Source organism: Mesoplodon mirus (assembly GCF_964341445.2).
Source record: "Mesoplodon mirus genome assembly, contig: HAP1_SCAFFOLD_680, whole genome shotgun sequence".
Lineage (NCBI taxonomy): Eukaryota > Metazoa > Chordata > Mammalia > Artiodactyla > Ziphiidae > Mesoplodon > Mesoplodon mirus.
The window spans coordinates 267,271-287,697 of NW_028295349.1; the positions used below are offsets into that span (position 1 = coordinate 267,271).

The window sequence follows — 20,427 nt, forward strand, 5'->3', positions numbered from 1 at the left end:
AAAGCCGAGGACCAGATGGCTTCACAGGCGAATTCTATCAAGCATTTAGAGAAGAGCTAACACCCATCCTTCTCAAACTCTTCCAAACAATTTCAGAGTAAGGAACACTCCCAAACTCATTCTACGAGGCCACCATCACCTTGATACCAAAACCAGGCAAGGATGTCACAAAGAAAACTACAGGCCAATCTCACTGATGAACATAGATGCAAAAATCCTCAACAAAATACTAGCAAACAGAATCCAACAGCACATTCAAAGGATCATACACCATGATCAAGTGGGGTTTATTCCAGGAATGCAAGGATTCTTCAATATACGCAAATCAATTAATGTGATACACCATATTAACAAGTTGAAGGAGAAAAACCATATGATCATCTCAATAGATGCAGAGAAAGCTTTCGACAAAATTCAACACCCATTTATGATAAAAACCCTGCAGAAAGTAGGCATAGAGGGAACTTTCCTCAACATAATAAAGGCCATATATGACAAACCCACAGCCAACATTGTCCTCAATGGTGAAAAACTGAAACCATTTCCACTAAGATCAGGAGCAAGACAAGGCTGCCCACTCTCACCAATATTATTCAACCTAGTTTTGGAAGTTTTAGCCACAGCAATCAGAGAAGAAAAGGAAATAAAAGGAATCCAAATTGGAAAAGAAGAAGTAAAGCTGTCACTGTTTGCAGATGACTTGATACTGTACATAGAGAATCCTAAAGATGCTACCAGAAAACTACTAGAGCTAATCAATGACTTTGGAAAAGTAGAGGATACAAAATTAATGCAAAGAAATCTCTGGCATTCCTGTACACTAATGATGAAAAATCTGAAAATGAAATCAAGAAAACACTCCCATTTACCATTGCAAGAAAAAGAATAAAATATCTAGGAATAAACCTACCTAAGGAGACAAAAGACCTGTATGCAGAAAATTATAAGACACTGATGAAAGAAATTAAAGATGATACAAATAGATGGAGAGATATACCATGCTCCTGGATTGGAAGAATCAATATTGTGAAAATGACTCTACTACCCAAAGCAATCTACAGATTCAATGCAATCCCTATCAAACTACCACTGGCATTTTTCACAGAACTAGAACAAAAAATTTCAAAATTTGTATGGAAACACAAAAGACCCCGAATAGCCAAAGCAATCTTGAGAACGAAAAAAGGAGCTGGAGGAATCAGGCTCCCTGACTTCAGACTATACTACAAAGCTACAGTAATCAAGACAGTGTGGTACTGGCACAAAAACAGAAAGATAGATCAATGGAACAGGATAGAAAGCCCAGAGATAAACCCACGCACATATGGTCAACTTATCTTTGATAAAGGAGGCAGGAATGTACAGTGGAGAAAGGACAGCCTCTTCAATAAGTGGTGCTGGGAAAACTGGACAGGGACATGTAAAAGTATGAGATTAGATCACTCCCTAACACCATACACAAAAATAAGCTCCAAATGGATTAAAGACCTAAATGTAAGGCCAGAAACTATCAAACTCTTAGAGGAAAACATAGGCAGAACACTCTATGACATCAATCACAGCAAGATCCTTTTGGACCCACCTCCTAGAGAAATGGAAATAAAAACAAAGATAAACAAATGGGACATAATGAAACTTCAAAGCTTTTGCACAGCAAAGGAAACCATAAACAAGACCAAAAGACAACCCTCAGAATGGGAGAAAATATTTGCAAATGAAGCAACTGACAAAGGAGTAATCTCCAAAATTTATAAGCAGCTCATGCAGCTCAATAGCAAAAAAACAAACAACCCAATCCAAAAATGGGCAGAAGACTTAAATAGGCATTTCTCCAAAGAAGATATACAGACTGCCAACAAACACATGAAAGAATGCTCAACATCTTTAATCATTAGAGAAATGCAAATCAAAACTACAATGAGATATCATCTCACACCAGTCAGAATGGCCATCATCAAGAAATCTAGAAACAATAAATGCTGGAGAGGGTGTGGAGAAAAGGGAACACACTTGCACTGCTGGTGGGAATGTGAATTGGTACAGCCACTATGGAGAACAGTATGGAGGTTCCTTAAAAAACTACAAATAGAACTACAGTATGACCCACCAATCCCACTACTAGGCATATACCCTGAGAAAACCATAATTCAAAAAGAGACATGTACCAAAATGTTCATTGCAGCTCTATTCACAATAGCCCGGAGCTGGAAACAACCTAAATGTCCATCATCAGATGAATGGATAAAGAAGATGTGGCACATATATACAATGGAATATTACTCAGCCATAAAAAGAAATGAAACTGAGCTATTTGTAATGAGGTGGGTAGACCTAGAGTCTGTCATACAGAGTGAAGTAAGTCAGAAAGAGAAAGACAAATACTGTATGCTAACACATATATATGGAATTAAAAAAAATGTCATGAAGAACCTAGGGGTAAAACGGGAATAAAGACACAGGCCTACTTGAGAATGGACTTGAGGATATGGGGAGGAGGAAAGGTAAGCTGTGACAAAGCGAAAGAGAGGCATGGACATATATACAGTACCAAACGTAAGGTAGATAGATAGTGGGAACCAGCCACAGAGCACAGGGACATCAGCTCGGTGCTTTGTGACCGCCTGGAGGGGAGGGATGGGGAGGTTGGGAGGGAGGGAGATGCATGAGGAAAGGGATGTGGGAACAGATGTAAATGTATAACTGATTCACTTTGTTATAAAGCAGAAACTAATAAAAAAATTATCTTTGAGCCGAAAAGGAAAAAAAAGAAGTAATCAATAAAAATTATTAATATACTCTCTCAAATAAAAAAAACAAAAAAAGAATTTAGCCATGGAGCAACTAAGCCTGTGCACCAAAACAACTAAGCCTGTGCTCTAGAGCCCGCAAGTCACAACTACTGAGCCCACGTGCCACAACTATTGAAGCCCATGCACCTAGAGCCCGTGTTCTGGAACAACAGAAGCCACCGAAATGAGAAGCCCGCACACTGCAACGAAGACCCAACACAGCCAAAAAAAAAAAAAAAAAAGAATCCAGTAAACATTTGCCTGGGTGGTGATAGGATTTGTTTTCCAGGTTAAATGAGGCTCACTTGGTATAAAATCAATGCACACACTGAAAGTGTACAGTTTATTTATTTTTATATCCATACCCATTCAAGATGCAGTCGTGATGGGAATATTTTCTAGAAAGTTGGCACCAGTAACAGTGATGTTTAGGGGAACATAAATCAAGGGAAAAACAACACAAAAAGTTCACATACACACACAGAGTCATACCACTCATTTCACATACAGACACACCCAGTCTCATGCACACAAACCTACACCATCTAACCGTAATAAAGCTTCTTCTTGGGACTATAGTAATTGGTCACATTACTTGTAAATCACTTTCTATCACCAGGACTCTACTCTCATTCCCAGCACAAATTTGGAATCAGTTTGTCCTCTACACTAAAACCAGCAAGAATGTCCCATTTTCTCATCTTCAAAGTTCTTCCTCCCCAAGTGACTGATTCCAGAATACATATCGGTTTCATGTTCTGTGAAGGTCACCTGCAATTACAGAAGAGAAAACACTATGAGGATAAGATCACAGTGATGCTCAGGTCTTTTGATCATTTGCTGACAGTAGAAAACCTGATAAGAAACAGTGGTCCAGGGAACCCAGCAAGGGTTATCAGAGCAAACCTACTCAGGGTGAAAAGCAATAACTTTGCTGGGAGGATGGAACTTCCAAGTCCATTTAGGTTGGAAATTACAGAATTCTTTTCCTAGAGGAAAAATCGCTGCAGGAGAGAGAGCTCCGTACACTACAGGCTGTAATGGATGCTGTCAATTGTAATGTCCTGTGGAGTCAGGCACCATGGGTTGGTAATAGTCTCTCACTCCACAATCTCCCAACTAAGGGAATTGTATGTATCTGGAAGGAATAACCTCAAATATTCATAACTTAATTCTATTGAAAGAGAAATAAAGCAATATTTCTATCTCAGACCAGAAGAAATCTAGCTTACCTTGGGGATACACGAAGGCTTTTCTTCTGTCCTATCATGGTGCATGTCATCCGCCACATCTTCAGGGAGAGCTGGAGGGACACAGAGTAACTGTCAGGACACTGGTGATGCTGCTCAGGAATTACTCAGGGGCTTTCTTCTCGATGAGGACATGGGGTGGTGTGTATGGATGTGGGAGGTTAGTAAGTGTGGCGTGAGCTGGTGTTGGGCCATCCTCTTTGGGGGAGGAAGGAAGGCAAAGGACAAGAGGAAGGAAATGAAAACAGAGCTTTGGCTTTCTAGCTAAGGGGAGCCTCATCAGAAGGGAAGGGTCGATCTAAAAAATGGTAAACACTAAAATGCATGCTCTGTTTCAATGACACAGACCCATGACCCAACCTGCCTCTTTTGAGCTTCTGCTAAATTGCCACTGTCTCTTGATTTTTCCCAGATCACTCTTTCCCCAGCATCCACAATTCCAGCTACTGCATTTGTCATGTCTTCTATTGTACAATATTTTGTACTTGATTAACAGCAACCTCTATTAAAGGACTGAATTCAATACTAGACAAAATATGCTATATTTATTCACTAATCACTTGTCTTAAAGAAAATCAAATACACAAGATTTGACAAAACTGAAATCCTACCATTTAGATACAGCCACTATCAATCGTATCATATTTTACTCCCAGTCTTTGTTTTCTATAAAATGTATGTATGCCCACTGTGTCAGGGGCTGTCCATACTCTTGGGAGCTGTTCCATAAGTGGGACAATTCGTTATGAAGAGGGAGCCCGGACTGAGCACAGCCTGTCTCTAACCCAGATGTGCAGGAGAAGTGTACAGGCTAACAGTCAGGTTCCACATTGAGTCCTTGGGTGTGGGCTACAGGAATTGACCAATGCTAAGGCTTATGGTAATGTTATCCAATACAATAAAATAGCTCCCTGATTCTTATCTGCTTTCGGCCTTGTTTAAGCAATGACACCAGCACTGACAGATATGACCTGTACTGTATACGTGGGGTCTCACACCTCTCAGAATCTGTGAGCTGACCAGGAGAATGCAGGTCTTGAGGTGAATTTCACATTAATGACTGTGCCAAAGTCAACTGATAAGCCCACCCATAGCTGCCCTGGATTCTGTGACCACTAAGGCCACCTGATGGGCAAGGTCTGGACCTTTGGAGATGCTAGGACTTCCAGCCAAAGATATGGATGCAGGGACTCCCTTGCTCCATGACTGAGGATCCCTTGGCTGAGTGGTAAGTGCAGGTCAGGGATCCAGAGCACCCACATTGGGACCCACCCCTGGGTTCTCAGTTTGGCTTTTCCACTTAGGAGGTCAAGAGCTTAGAACATTTATCTCTGCACCATCTCCTTCTGAGGAAAAGGAATATTAACCAAATCTGGGCAACAGCTGTGTTGAGGGAAGAACAAGGTTGTGGACAGACAGTGTGCAGTGGTGATGAGCTTTGTTGACAGGTGAATTGTGCTGTGTAAGAGGGAAATATCTCCTCAGGAAACACACACACGCTTATGCATGCAGGTTCACAAACACACCACATAGGCTCACACATGGACCCCACCCCAACCCTGATACACACAAACCCACATCATCTAAATGATGCAGTTACTTCCAGGACCATAGAACTTGGGCATGGCTTTTTACTGGGAAATCAGTCTCTAGCTCTACACCCCCAGCCCTCATCCCTGTAGGGACCCTGAATCAGGGTGTCTCTCCAAGCAAAGCCAGCAAGAGAGTCCCACCGTCTTCATCATCTAGATTGTTCCTCAGCAGAGGGGTGATCTCTGAATACGTACCGTTTTTGTTTGCTGTCCTATCCACCTGTGATTAGAGAAGAGAAAACAGTGTAAGGATCTCAGCATCCTGTGCTCTGTGGACACAGGTATTTCATCTCTTTTTTTGTCCTCAGAAAACCAAATTGGGAACTGTTGTTGAGTCAATAGCCCCAAAAGAAACCAGAGAAGACAGCTGTGGGAAAGGCTGGAGCTTTGCCTGGAAGATCTCTCAGGTCCAATTTGAGGGGCAAATACAAAAGTCTATTTCAAGGAGGGAAATTTTCTGCTGAGGAAAGTGTGTCTGACTATACAGTTTCTAACTGATGTTGCCATTTTTTAAATGGACTTTTGAATGAGTTATCTGTTGGGAAAGACCTTCAATCAGCATTCATCCAACCAAGCAAAACTGTATACATCAGCTGTCTTGAACACTGTAGATCTTCATATCTGAAATCAATTGGAAAAGAAAGAAATGAAGCAAACTTTTAATCTCTGATAAATAAGGGGAGCTTACCCTGGAGGTAGAAGGAGCCTCTTCAACTGCCCTCACATAGGGCTGTTCTTCCAACAGGTCCTCAGGGGGCTCTAGGAGGACACAGGGTAAGTGTCAGGACACTGGTGATGCTGCTCAGGAATTACTCAGAGAGCCTCGTTAATGTTCACACAGGGTGGCAGTGTATGGATGCAGGTGGTTAAGGAGTGTGGACTGAGGTGCTGTTGGACAAACCTCCCTGGTGGGTGGAGGAAGGCAAAGGGGAGGAACATTTCAGAAATGAGGAAGAGAACCTTTAGCTTTCTAGCTGTAGGGAACCTAATCAATTTGAAAGTGTCAGTCTGAAAAAGCTTAAACACTAACATTGCACTATGTTTCAGTATAGAGTCCCACGGCCCCTCTGCCCATTTCAAAGTCCCTCCAAATCCCCCTTCTTCTTGAAATGTTACAAGACTCTTTCAGCTTCCTTCTAATCAAATCTGTCGCTCCTTCATTCATCGTCCATTCTGTTGGAATTTTGACTTATTTTATTGTGATGAAATATACATATTTATGCTTTTCATAATTTTTAAGTAGACAGTTCACTAGCATTTCTTACTTTCACAATGCTGTGTACCCATCAACACAATCTACATCTTAATCTTTTTCATCATTTCAACGTAACCTCTGTACCCATTAAATCATAATCCACCTTACTCCTGCCTCCTGACCTTGGTAATTTCTACTTCCGGTGTCTGTGAGTTTGCCTACACTAGGTTCCTCATACTAGTGGAATCATATAATATTTGTCTTTCTGTGCCTGCCTAATTTCACTAACAATAAAATATTTTTTATATTATTTGGATCATTCATTTTGTAGCATAAGTCAATCTTTAATTCCTTTTTATGGTTGAAAATTATTCCATTCTGTGTATATATCACATTTTATTTATCCATTCATCACCTCATGGACTTTGGATTGTTTGTATCTTTTGGCTACTAAGAATAATGCTACTATGAACATTAGTGTACACATTTCTGTATGGCACCATAATGGTGACAAATAATATTGTACATATTTCAAATATCATTGAATATAACAACACAAGGGGTGACTCTTAGGTGAACTACGGACTTTTCATTAGTAAAAATATACTTACATTGTTTCACTAATTGTAACAAATGTACTTCACCTATGCTATATATTATTAATAGCTGAAACTGGAGTGATAGGATACAGGAATTTTCTGTACTGCATGTACAACTTTTATGTCAATATAATCCTGTTCTAAATAATGTCTAATAATTTAAAGAAATCTCAAAACATGGTTTCAGGGAGGGATGTGTTGTTGCTAACGTTCAAAAATCAGCTAAAGTCTAAACCGTAACTAGAGACCATCTTCACTCTTAAACATGAACCAAATGTTGAATTTTAAATGTATGTTTACTTCCATGGTTAAAACAGTACCAGCTGGCTTAGTAAGTTTCAATTTGAACACATGGAATAAAAGAAGAATACTGCTTAATATTTCATAGCTTTTTCTTCAATATGAGGCACTGAATCAACTAGAATAATTATTCTTGAGTGAACCTAATGAAAAATTTTCCACAGTACCTTCAGCTGGGTCATTTATAGGGGGCACCCTAAAATGTGGCCAGATGCGGAACTTTTTCAGCCAGCCTGGGGTTGATATTCTTGACCTCTCATGAGTGTTTCTTCTTCTGGCACTCTGGGAGCAGCATCCTGGGAAATGCATTACAATAGAGACAATTATTGACATCTTGCTGGCAGAAGACAATGGGGAAATTAGCAATAATTTATTCACAGTTCAATCCTTTGGTCCCTTTCCTCACCAGCTGCCCAGCAGAGCCTCCTGAAACAAAGTTGGACTTAGGAAGATATTGCAGTTTGGTATGCAGTGAAAACACCCAACAGACATGTTTTGTGGGCAAATATCTTTATTTAACTGAGAATGTCTAGAAACTCAGCAAACCATTGGGACCATGACTGATGGACTGGATTCAAATCCCGTTTGGAAGAAGCATGTACTTGGGAATGATATGTAGATCCCTCTTTGCCTCAGTTCCCTGTTCTGAGATGTAGAAATGTTAATATGGCCTACATTTAGCATTATGTCATGTGGCCAAAAATGATTGAATACAGGTAAAATGTTTGAAAAATAAAGGACCGGTGCTTCACAAATTCTCTATAAATGTTCAATCCTGAATGATGGCAAGAAGAAGCTGGATATTTCGTAGCTGTTGAAAGGAGAGAAGGGATTTGACGGCTCCAAGTAAAGGGGGATTCAAGCTTACTCTTCAGCTTTTTCATGGGAACAATGCTTTACAGCTCATGGAGAATATCCATTATCATGTCTGACACCCAGCCCTGTTGGGGGTGAAGGGGAGGGCAAAGTGGGGGCTGTAACCCATATGTTATGGTGGAGGGTGTGGAAATTTAGAGAGATAAGTGTCTGTCCAAGAGTCACAACCATGATGAATGATGGATCACGGACAGGACAGACAGAGCCAGTGCCCACCCTGAGCTCAATCCCTGGGGTAGATCTCTTGGGTCTGTCTTCACTGTATGCAGTGTTTCTTGCCCAGCACACAGAAACAGGGCCGGCACAAGTGATGGAAGACAGACTTTCCACAGGAGAAGGACATTTCGTTTCCTTAGCACAGAATCCGATAGTGAATATTAGCCTCAAAGGAGAAAGGTGGAGTGAATTTCCTCCATCTACTCCTGGAGGCTCCTTCTTTCTCGGACTCCTCCAGAACTGGGTGTGGCATGTGGGTACAAGCATGGGCTCCCTGCAAAAGGAAGGAGGCCTGCCTAGCACTAGGTGCTTCAGGTAAGGGGGGAGGACTCATCCCGAGGCTCTAATAGGAAACACAATGAGGGAAGTGGCAGAGAGATGTATCATAACCATTCAGAATGCTATGAGACCTACTAAGAGATGAGATTTCTTATTAAATAAAGTTGTAATTGACCCAGTAGTAGGGATGCTGAAACCCAGTTGTGTTCATTAAGAATCCAGCCATGGAGCAACTAAGTCCGTGCACCACAACTACAAAGCCTGTGCTCTAGAGCCCGCAAATCACAACTACTGAGCCCACGTGCCACAACTATTGAAGCCCATGAACCTAGAGCCCGTGCTCTGGAACAAGAGAAGCCACCGAAATGAGAAGCCCGTGCACTGCAACGAAGAGCCAACACAGCCAAAAAAAAAAAAAAGAATCCAGTAAACATTTGCCTGGGTGGTGATAGGATTTGTTTTCCAGGTTAAATGAGGCTCACTTGGTATAAAATCAATGCACACACTGAAAGTGTACAGTTTATTTACTTTTATATCCATACCCATTCATGATGCAGTGGTGATGGGAATATTTTCTAGAAAGTTGGCACCAGTAACAGTGATGTTTAGGGGAACATAAATCAAGGGAAACACAACACAAAAAGTTCACATACACACACAGAGTCATCCCACTCATTTCACATACAGACACACCAAGTCTCATGCACACAAACCTACACCACCTAACCGTAATGCAGATTCTTCCTGGGACTATAGTAATTGGTCACATTACTTGTAAATCACTTTCTATCACCAGGGACCCTACTCTCATTCCCAGCACAAATTTGGAATCAGTTTGCCCTCTACACTAAAACCAGCAAGAATGTCCCACTTTCTCATCTTCCAAGTTCTTCCTCCCCAAGTGACTGATTCCAGAATACATACCGTTTTCACGTTCTGGGAAGGTCACCTGCAATTACAGAAGAGAAAACACTATGAGGATAAGATCACAGTGATGCTCAGGTCTTTTGTTCATTTGCTGACAGTAGAAAACCTGATAAGAAACAGTGGTCCAGGGAACCCAGCAAGGGTTATCAGAGCAAACCTACTCAGGCTGAAAGGCAAGAACTTTGCTAGGAGGATGGAACTTCCAAGTCCATTTAGGTTGGAAATTACAGAATTCTTTGCCTAGAGGAAAAATCGCTGTAGGAGAGAGAACTCTGTACTCTACAGGCTGTAATGGATGCAGTCAATTTTAATGTCCTGTGGAATCAGGCACCATGAGTTGGTAATAGACTCTCACTCCACATTCTCCCAACCAAGGGAATTGTATGTATCTGGAATGAATACCCTCAAATATTCATAACTTAATTCTATTGAAAGAGAAATAAAGAAATATTTCTATCTCAGACCAGAAGAAATCTAGCTTACCTTGGGGATCCACGGAGGCTTTTCTTCTGTCCTATCATGGTGCATGTCAACCGCCACATACTCAGGGAGTGCTGGAGGGACACAGAGTAACTGTCAGGACACTGGTGATGCTGCTCAGGAATTACTCAGGGGCTTTCTTCTCGATGAGGACATGGGGTGGTGTGTATGGATGTGGGAGGTTAGTAAGTGTGGCGTGAGCTGGTGTTGGGCCATCCTCTTTGGTGGAGGAAGAAAGGCAAAGGACAAGAGGAAGGAAATGAAAACAGAGCTTTGGCTTTCTAGCTAAGGGGAGCCTAATCAGAAGGGAAGGGTCGATCTAAAAAATGGTAAACACTAAAATGCATGCTCTGTTTCAATGACACAGACCCATGACCCATCCTGCCTCTTTTGAGCTTCTGCTAAATTGCCACTGTCTCTTGATTTTTCCCAGATCACTCTTTCCCCAGCATCCACAATGCCAGCTACTGCATTTATCATGTCTTCTGTTGTATGATATTTTATACTTGATTAACAGCAACCTCCATTAAAGGACTGAATTCAATCCTAGACAAAATATGCTATATTTATTCACTAATCACTTGTCTTAAAGAAAATCAAATACACAAGATTTGACAAAACTGAAATCCTACCCTTTAGATACAGCCACTATCAATCGTGTCATATTTTTCTCCCAGTCTTTGTTTTCTACACAATGTACGTATGCCCACTGAGTCAGGGCCTGTCCATACTCTAGGGAGCTGTTCCATAAGTGGGACACTTCGTTATGAAGAGGGAGCCCGGACTGAGCACAGCCTGTCTCTAACCCAGCTGTGCAGGAGAAGTGTACAGGCTAACAGTCAGGTTCCACTTTGAGTCCTTGGGTGTGGGCTACAGGAATTGACCAATGCTAAGGCTTATGGTAATGTTATCCAATACAATAAAATAGCTCCCTGATTCTTATCTGCTTTTGGCCTTGTTTAAGCAATGACACCAGCACTGACAGATATGACCTGTACTGTATACATGGGGTCTCACACCTCTCAGAATCTGTGAGCTGACCAGGAGAATGCAGGTCCTGAGGTGAATTTCACATTAATGACTGTGCCAAAGTCAACTGATAAGCCCACCCATAGCTGCCCTGGATTCTGTGACCACTAAGGCCACCTGATGGGCAAGGTCTGGACCTTTGGAGATGCTAGGACTTCCAGCCAAGGATACGGATGCAGGGACTCCCTTGCTCCATGACTGAGGATCCCTTGGCTGAGTGGTAAGTGCAGGTCAGGGATACAGAGCACCCACATTGGGACCCACCCCTGGGTTCTCAGTTTGGCTTTTCCACTTAGGAGGTCAAGAGCTGAGAACATTTATCTCTGCACCATCTCCTTCTGAGGAAAAGGAATATTAACCAAATCTGGGCAACAGCTGTGTTGAGGGAAGAACAAGGTTGTGGACAGACAGTGTGCAGTGGTGATGAGCTTTGTTGACAGGTGAATTGTGCTGTGTAAGAGGGAAATATCTCCTCAGGAAACACACACACGCTTATGCATGCAGGTTCACAAACACACCACATAGGCTCACACATGGACCACACCCCAACCCTGATACACACAAACCCACATCATCTAAATGATGCAGTTACTTCCAGGACCATAGAACTTGGGCATGGCTTTTTACTGGGAAATCAGTCTCTAGCTCTACACCCCCAGCCCTCATCCCTGTAGGGACCCTGAATCAGGGTGTCTCTCCAAGCAAAGCCAGCAAGAGAGTCCCACCTTCTTCATCATCTAGATTGTTCCTCAGCAGAGGGGTGATCTCTGAATACGTACCGTTTTTGTTTGCTGTCCTATCCACCTGTGATTAGAGAAGAGAAAACAGTGTAAGGATCTCAGCATCCTGTGCTCTGCGGACACAGGTATTTCATCACTTTTTTTGTCCTCAGAAAACCAAATTGGTAACTGTTGTTGAGTCAATAGCCCCAAAAGAAACCAGAGAAGACAGCTGTGGGAAAGGCTGGAGCTTTGCCTGGAAGATCTCTCAGGTCCAATTTGAGGGGCAAATACAAAAGTCTATTTCAAGGAGGGAAATTTTCTGCTGAGGAAAGTGTGTCTGACTATACAGTTTCTAACTGATGTTGCCATTTTTTAAATGGACTTTTGAATGAGTTATCTGTTGGGAAAGACCTTCAATCAGCATTCATCCAACCAAGCAAAACTGTATACATCAGCTGTCTTGAACACTGTAGATCTTCATATCTGAAATCAATTGGAAAAGAAAGAAATGAAGCAAACTTTTAATCTCTGATAAATAAGGGGAGCTTACCCTGGAGGTAGAAGGAGCCTCTTCAACTGCCCTCACATAGGGCTGTTCTTCCAACAGGTCCTCAGGGGGCTCTAGGAGGACACAGGGTAAGTGTCAGGACACTGGTGATGCTGCTCAGGAATTACTCAGAGAGCCTCGTTAATGTTCACACAGGGTGGCAGTGTATGGATGCAGGTGGTTAAGGAGTGTGGACTGAGGTGCTGTTGGACAAACCTCCCTGGTGGGTGGAGGAAGGCAAAGGGGAGGAACATTTCAGAAATGAGGAAGAGAACCTTTAGCTTTCTAGCTGTAGGGAACCTAATCAATTTGAAAGTGTCAGTCTGAAAAAGCTTAAACACTAACATTGCACTATGTTTCAGTATAGAGTCCCACGGCCCCTCTGCCCATTTCAAAGTCCCTCCAAATCCCCCTTCTTCTTGAAATGTTACAAGACTCTTTCAGCTTCCTTCTAATCAAATCTGTCGCTCCTTCATTCATCGTCCATTCTGTTGGAATTTTGACTTATTTTATTGTGATGAAATATACATATTTATGCTTTTCATAATTTTTAAGTAGACAGTTCACTAGCATTTCTTACTTTCACAATGCTGTGTACCCATCAACACAATCTACATCTTAATCTTTTTCATCATTTCAACGTAACCTCTGTACCCATTAAATCATAATCCACCTTACTCCTGCCTCCTGACCTTGGTAATTTCTACTTCCGGTGTCTGTGAGTTTGCCTACACTAGGTTCCTCATACTAGTGGAATCATATAATATTTGTCTTTCTGTGCCTGCCTAATTTCACTAACAATAAAATATTTTTTATATTATTTGGATCATTCATTTTGTAGCATAAGTCAATCTTTAATTCCTTTTTATGGTTGAAAATTATTCCATTCTGTGTATATATCACATTTTATTTATCCATTCATCACCTCATGGACTTTGGATTGTTTGTATCTTTTGGCTACTAAGAATAATGCTACTATGAACATTAGTGTACACATTTCTGTATGGCACCATAATGGTGACAAATAATATTGTACATATTTCAAATATCATTGAATATAACAACACAAGGGGTGACTCTTAGGTGAACTACGGACTTTTCATTAGTAAAAATATACTTACATTGTTTCACTAATTGTAACAAATGTACTTCACCTATGCTATATATTATTAATAGCTGAAACTGGAGTGATAGGATACAGGAATTTTCTGTACTGCATGTACAACTTTTATGTCAATATAATCCTGTTCTAAATAATGTCTAATAATTTAAAGAAATCTCAAAACATGGTTTCAGGGAGGGATGTGTTGTTGCTAACGTTCAAAAATCAGCTAAAGTCTAAACCGTAACTAGAGACCATCTTCACTCTTAAACATGAACCAAATGTTGAATTTTAAATGTATGTTTACTTCCATGGTTAAAACAGTACCAGCTGGCTTAGTAAGTTTCAATTTGAACACATGGAATAAAAGAAGAATACTGCTTAATATTTCATAGCTTTTTCTTCAATATGAGGCACTGAATCAACTAGAATAATTATTCTTGAGTGAACCTAATGAAAAATTTTCCACAGTACCTTCAGCTGGGTCATTTATAGGGTGCCCCCTAAAATGTGGCCAGATGCGGAACTTTTTCAGCCAGCCTGGGGTTGATATTCTTGACCTCTCATGAGTGTTTCTTCTTCTGGCACTCTGGGAGCAGCATCCTGGGAAATGCATTACAATAGAGACAATTATTGACATCTTGCTGGCAGAAGACAATGGGGAAATTAGCAATAATTTATTCACAGTTCAATCCTTTGGTCCCTTTCCTCACCAGCTGCCCAGCAGAGCCTCCTGAAACAAAGTTGGACTTAGGAAGATATTGCAGTTTGGTATGCAGTGAAAACACCCAACAGACATGTTTTGTGGGCAAATATCTTTATTTAACTGAGAATGTCTAGAAACTCAGCAAACCATTGGGACCATGACTGATGGACTGGATTCAAATCCCGTTTGGAAGAAGCATGTGCTTGGGAATGATATGTAGATCCCTCTTTGCCTCAGTTCCCTGTTCTGAGATGTAGAAATGTTAATATGGCCTACATTTAGCATTATGTCATGTGGCCAAAAATGATTGAATACAGGTAAAATGTTTGAAAAATAAAGGACCGGTGCTTCACAAATTCTCTATAAATGTTCAATCCTGAATGATGGCAAGAAGAAGCTGGATATTTCGTAGCTGTTGAAAGGAGAGAAGGGATTTGACGGCTCCAAGTAAAGAGGGATTCAAGCTTACTCTTCAGCTTTTTCATGAGAACAATGCTTTACAGCTCATGGAGAATATCCATTATCATGTCTGACACCCAGCCCTGTTGGGGGTGAAGGGGAGGGCAAAGTGGGGGCTGTAACCCATATGTTATGGTGGAGGGTGTGGAAATTTAGAGAGATAAGTGTCTGTCCAAGAGTCACAACCATGATGAATGATGGATCACGGACAGGACAGACAGAGCCAGTGCCCACCCTGAGATCAATACCTGGGGTAGATCTCTTGGGTCTGTCTTCACTGTATGCAGTGTTTCTTGCCCAGCACACAGAAACAGAGTCGGCACAAGTGATGGAAGACAGACTTTCCACAGGAGAAGGACATTTCGTTTCCTTAGCACAGAATCCGATAGTGAATATTAGCCTCAAAGGAGAAAGGTGGAGTGAATTTCCTCCATCTACTCCTGGAGGCTCCTTCTTTCTCGGACTCCTCCAGAACTGGGTGTGGCATGTGGGTACAAGCATGGCCTCCCTGCAAAAGGAAGGAGGCCTGCCTAGCACTAGGTGCTTCAGGGAAGTGGGGAGGACTCATCCCGAGGCTCTAATAGGAAACACAATGAGGGAAGTGGCAGAGAGATGTATCATAACCATTCAGAATGCTATGAGACCTACTAAGAGATGAGATTTCTTATTAAATTAAGTTGTAATTGACCCAGTAGTAGGGATGCTGAAACCCAGTTGTGTTCATTAAGAATCCAGCCATGGAGCAACTAAGTCCGTGCACCACAACTACAAAGCCTGTGCTCTAGAGCCCGCAAATCACAACTACTGAGCCCACGTGCCACAACTATTGAAGCCCATGAACCTAGAGCCCGTGCTCTGGAACAAGAGAAGCCACCGAAATGAGAAGCCCGTGCACTGCAACGAAGAGCCAACACAGCCAAAAAAAAAAAAAAAAGAATCCAGTAAACATTTGCCTGGGTGGTGATAGGATTTGTTTTCCAGGTTAAATGAGGCTCACTTGGTATAAAATCAATGCACACACTGAAAGTGTACAGTTTATTTACTTTTATATCCATACCCATTCATGATGCAGTGGTGATGGGAATATTTTCTAGAAAGTTGGCACCAGTAACAGTGATGTTTAGGGGAACATAAATCAAGGGAAACACAACACAAAAAGTTCACATACACACACAGAGTCATCCCACTCATTTCACATACAGACACACCCAGTCTCATGCACACAAACCTACACCACCTAACCGTAATGCAGATTCTTCCTGGGACTATAGTAATTGGTCACATTACTTGTAAATCACTTTCTATCACCAGGGACCCTACTCTCATTCCCAGCACAAATTTGGAATCAGTTTGCCCTCTACACTAAAACCAGCAAGAATGTCCCACTTTCTCATCTTCAAAGTTCTTCCTCCCCAAGTGACTGATTCCAGAATACATACCGTTTTCACGTTCTGGGAAGGTCACCTGCAATTACAGAAGAGAAAACACTATGAGGATAAGATCACAGTGATGCTCAGGTCTTTTGTTCATTTGCTGACAGTAGAAAACCTGATAAGAAACAGTGGTCCAGGGGACCCAGCAAGGGTTATCAGAGCAAACCTACTCAGGCTGAAAGGCAAGAACTTTGCTAGGAGGATGGAACTTCCAAGTCCATTTAGGTTGGAAATTACAGAATTCTTTGCCTAGAGGAAAAATCGCTGCAGGAGAGAGAGCTCTGTACTCTACAGGCTGTAATGGATGCTGTCAATTTTAATGTCCTGTGGAATCAGGCACCATGAGTTGGTAATAGACTCTCACTCCACATTCTCCCAATCAAGGGAATTGTATGTATCTGGAATGAATACCCTCAAATATTCATAACTTAATTCTATTGAAAGAGAAATAAAGCCATATTTCTATCTCAGACCAGAAGAAATCCAGCTTACCTTGGGGATACACGGAGGCTTTTCTTCTGTCCTATCACGGTGCATGTCATCCGCCACATCCTCAGGGAGAGCTGGAGGGACAGAGAGTAACTGTCAGGACACTGGTGATGCTGCTCAGGAATTACTCAGGGTCTTTCTTCTCGAGAGGACATGGGGTGGTGTGTATGGATGTGGGAGGTTAGTAAGTGTGCGCTGAGCTGGTGATGGGCCATCCCCTTTGGGGAAGAAGGAAGGCAAAGGACAAGAGGAAGGAAATGAAAACAGAGATTTGGCTTTGAAGCTAAGGGAATCCTAATCAGAAGGGAAGGGTCGATCTAAGAAATTGTAAACACTAAAATGCATGCTCTGTTTCAATTACAGAGACACATGACCCATCCTGCCTCTTTTGAGCTTCTGCTAAATTGCCACTGTCGCTTGATTTTTCCCAGATCACTCTTCCCCCAGCATCCACAATGCCAGCTACTGCATTTATCATGTCTTCTGTTGTATATTATATACTTGATTAACAGCAACCTCTATTAAAGGAGTGAATACAATCCTAGACAAAATATGCTATATTTATTCACTAATCTCTTGTCTTAAAGAAAATCAAATACACAAGATTTGACAAAACTGAAATCCTACCATTTAGATACAACCACTATCAATCCTATCATATTTTTCTCCCAGTCTGTGTTTTCAATACAATGTACGTATGCCCACTGAGTCAGGGGCTGTCCGTACTCTAGGGAGCTGTTCCATAAGTGGGACACTTCGTTATGAAGACGGAGCCCAGACTGAGCACAGCCTGTCTCTAACCTAGCTGTGCAGGAGAAGGGTATAGGCTAACAGTCAGGTTCCACTTTGAGTCCTTGGTTGTGGACTACAGGAATTGACCAATTCTAAAGCTTATGGTAATGTTATCCAATACAATAAAATATCCCCGATTCTTACCTGCTTTTGGCCTTGTTTAAGCAATGACACCAGCACTGACAGATATGACCTGTACTGTATACGTGGGGTCTCACACCTCTCAGAATCAGTGAGCTGACCAGGAGAATGCAGGTCTTGAGGTGAATTTCACCTTAATGACTGTGCCAAAGTCAACTGATAAGTCCACCCATAGCTGCCGGGATTCTGTGACCACTAAGGCCACCTGATGGGCAAGGTCTGGACCTTTGGAGATGCTAGGACTTCCAGCCAAGGATACGGATGCAGGGACTCCCTTGCTCCATGACTGAGGATCCCTTGGCTGAGTGGTAAGTGCAGGTCAGGGATCCAGAGCACCCACATTGGGACCCACCCCTGGGTTCTCAGTTTGGCTGTTCTCCTTAGGAGGTCAAGAGCTTAGAACATTTATCTCTGCACCATCTCCTATCGAGGAAAAGAAATATTAACCAAATCTGGGCAACAGCTGTGTTGAGGGACGAACATGCAATCAACTTCAGAAAACAAGTAAGGGTCATGTGCCTGAGCTAACCTTAGGTACTTCAAAACAACTCCGTACGTCTCTTAGCCCCTTAGAGGGGATGAAAGGAATATTTGAATTAAAAGTAACTTGTCCCAATACCCTTAGTCTGGAATACTGAAAAAAAAGTTCCACAGCAGCGGAAGCCTCCTAAACACACAGCACCTGCCAGGGTTTACCCCAGCCTTGGAAGAACTGGGAAGAATAAGACCAAGGCAGGCCTGAGGAAAGGTCAGAGGGTAGGCAGGACTAGGGTGTGAGAAGCAGGGGCAGGGCTGTCTGGACGGAGAAGTGGGTTGTAAGAAGAGCAGTGACCCTGGGTCCTGCTGCCCTAAGTCTCTGTCCTGGGCCTGGTGAACCCCAGGAGACCAGGTCAGCAGGGCTGTGAAAGCAAGTGTGTGAAGAAGCCCAGCAGCCCCTTCACACAGCCCTCTAGAATTTCTGCCGCCCATGGAGGTTCTCTAGGGGCAGCTGGACGTGGACCCCTCTCAAATGGAAGCATGTCAGCACATCAGCCTTCGGGAAGTGCAGAGGCTGAGATGAGCTGAAGGAGACTGAGCAAATGCAGTGATCCCAGAACACGTGTTCTGTGACTCATCCATCTCTGGGACTGTCCTTTACTAGAGGAACTAACAGTGAGGACACTACATGAGGTGAAGCCACAAGTCCTGAAAGTGCAGAGGGAGACAGTTCACTTCTCATCCACCACCTCACCCTTTCTAGAAGAACTTGGTCTCAAGTTTCAAGGGCCCAAGAGAGTTTTGACCCACAGGTTCTGTCCATCATAGGTCAATATGCAAAGGAAAACAAACTCTCCTGTGCACAATACCCTACATTTGCTAACCAGAACACAAACTTCCATATTAGGCAGTGACAAGCACAAGAAAGAGCAGCTCATGTGCAAAAGATCATTTTTGATGAGCAAATCAAGAAAAGGTGATTGTAGAGCACAGTCATGTCTAAGGACACAATTTCTCTCTATTGTATCATTAAAATATGAAAAAAAAGTCAGAACTCTACACATATTTCATTCTTCTTTCTGATTTCATATCCACTTTCCTCAGTCTCCAAAGGAGGAGATTTAACCCTAAAGTTCCAGGAACCCTCTGCCATTAGATCCTACCTAAGTGTTGTTCCTACCTGTATCCTTTTCCTCATCACAGCCACAAATGCTATCCAGAGTCGATTCTGTAGAAACACGAATACGAATGTACAAGTCTTATGGATACATTTAAAATGTGACTAATGTGACTGAGTAATTGGTTATTTTATTTTGTTTTATTTTAATACACTAAGATAATCATTGACTGAATTAAATAAATTGTAACAGGCACATCTAGCTAGTGGCTACCACATTGTAATACACATCCCTCTCTCTCTCTCCATATAAATGTATATATATATATATAATATATGGAGAATGTTACCACCACTCCCCTGTTTATTCACCTCTGTATGTTGTATCAATTAAAGTTGACTATTTGCTGATGGTTTAATGAAGGTAAAACCTCTGCCCCGTGAAGGTACTTAGCCAAAGGGGTAAGAGGGATGTGTCCCTCTGCTGTTTTCCCTGGTAACCGATGAGCCCATCTGCTGTCAATCCCCCCTTTAACTGGAAGCCTGCCTATTCCGCCCAGAGAGAAGAATGCTGCTACTGCTGCTGCTGCGTTCTGCCTGCCATCGCCTATCTACAGTGGGATGTCTCTCCAGGACCACTTTGCTTAAGACGTGAAAGATCTCCCATCTATTAAACCATGAATGTCTCTGTCCCTGACTCCGGGCTCTTTCCTTAGCCCTGAGGCTGAGCAAGTACAGGGCTTGCAGGCGTGAGAGGTGCAGCCCAACACCTTCTGCAGGGCAGTTTGCTGGCCACATTTGATGATTCCTTTGTAGGTGCTTCCTAGGCTCATGCACACTTGCCAGGCACTCATGAGACCTTGGGGACACTGAAACAGTAATGTCAACTCCCAGATCCTAGAGGAATTCC

At 42.3% G+C, this 20,427-nt stretch overlaps 1 protein-coding gene across 1 annotated transcript in view; it reads right to left on the reverse strand.

The window, feature by feature from the left end:
• Positions 1-5,843: 5,843 nt before the first annotated feature.
• The window catches only part of LOC309797519 (uncharacterized protein), a gene marked incomplete at both ends in the record, with an annotated part of 39,607 nt that continues 25,023 nt past the window's right edge, over positions 5,844-20,427 (reverse strand). Inside the window, 10 exons of the mRNA XM_082646028.1 lie at positions 5,844-5,851; positions 6,289-6,390; positions 7,893-8,021; positions 10,021-10,045; positions 10,507-10,577; positions 12,312-12,336; positions 12,805-12,875; positions 14,378-14,506; positions 16,508-16,532; positions 16,994-17,064. Of these exons, the coding sequence (XP_082502154.1) occupies positions 5,844-5,851; positions 6,289-6,390; positions 7,893-8,021; positions 10,021-10,045; positions 10,507-10,577; positions 12,312-12,336; positions 12,805-12,875; positions 14,378-14,506; positions 16,508-16,532; positions 16,994-17,064 (656 nt within the window). The remainder of the gene's footprint in view (positions 5,852-6,288; positions 6,391-7,892; positions 8,022-10,020; positions 10,046-10,506; positions 10,578-12,311; positions 12,337-12,804; positions 12,876-14,377; positions 14,507-16,507; positions 16,533-16,993; positions 17,065-20,427) is intronic.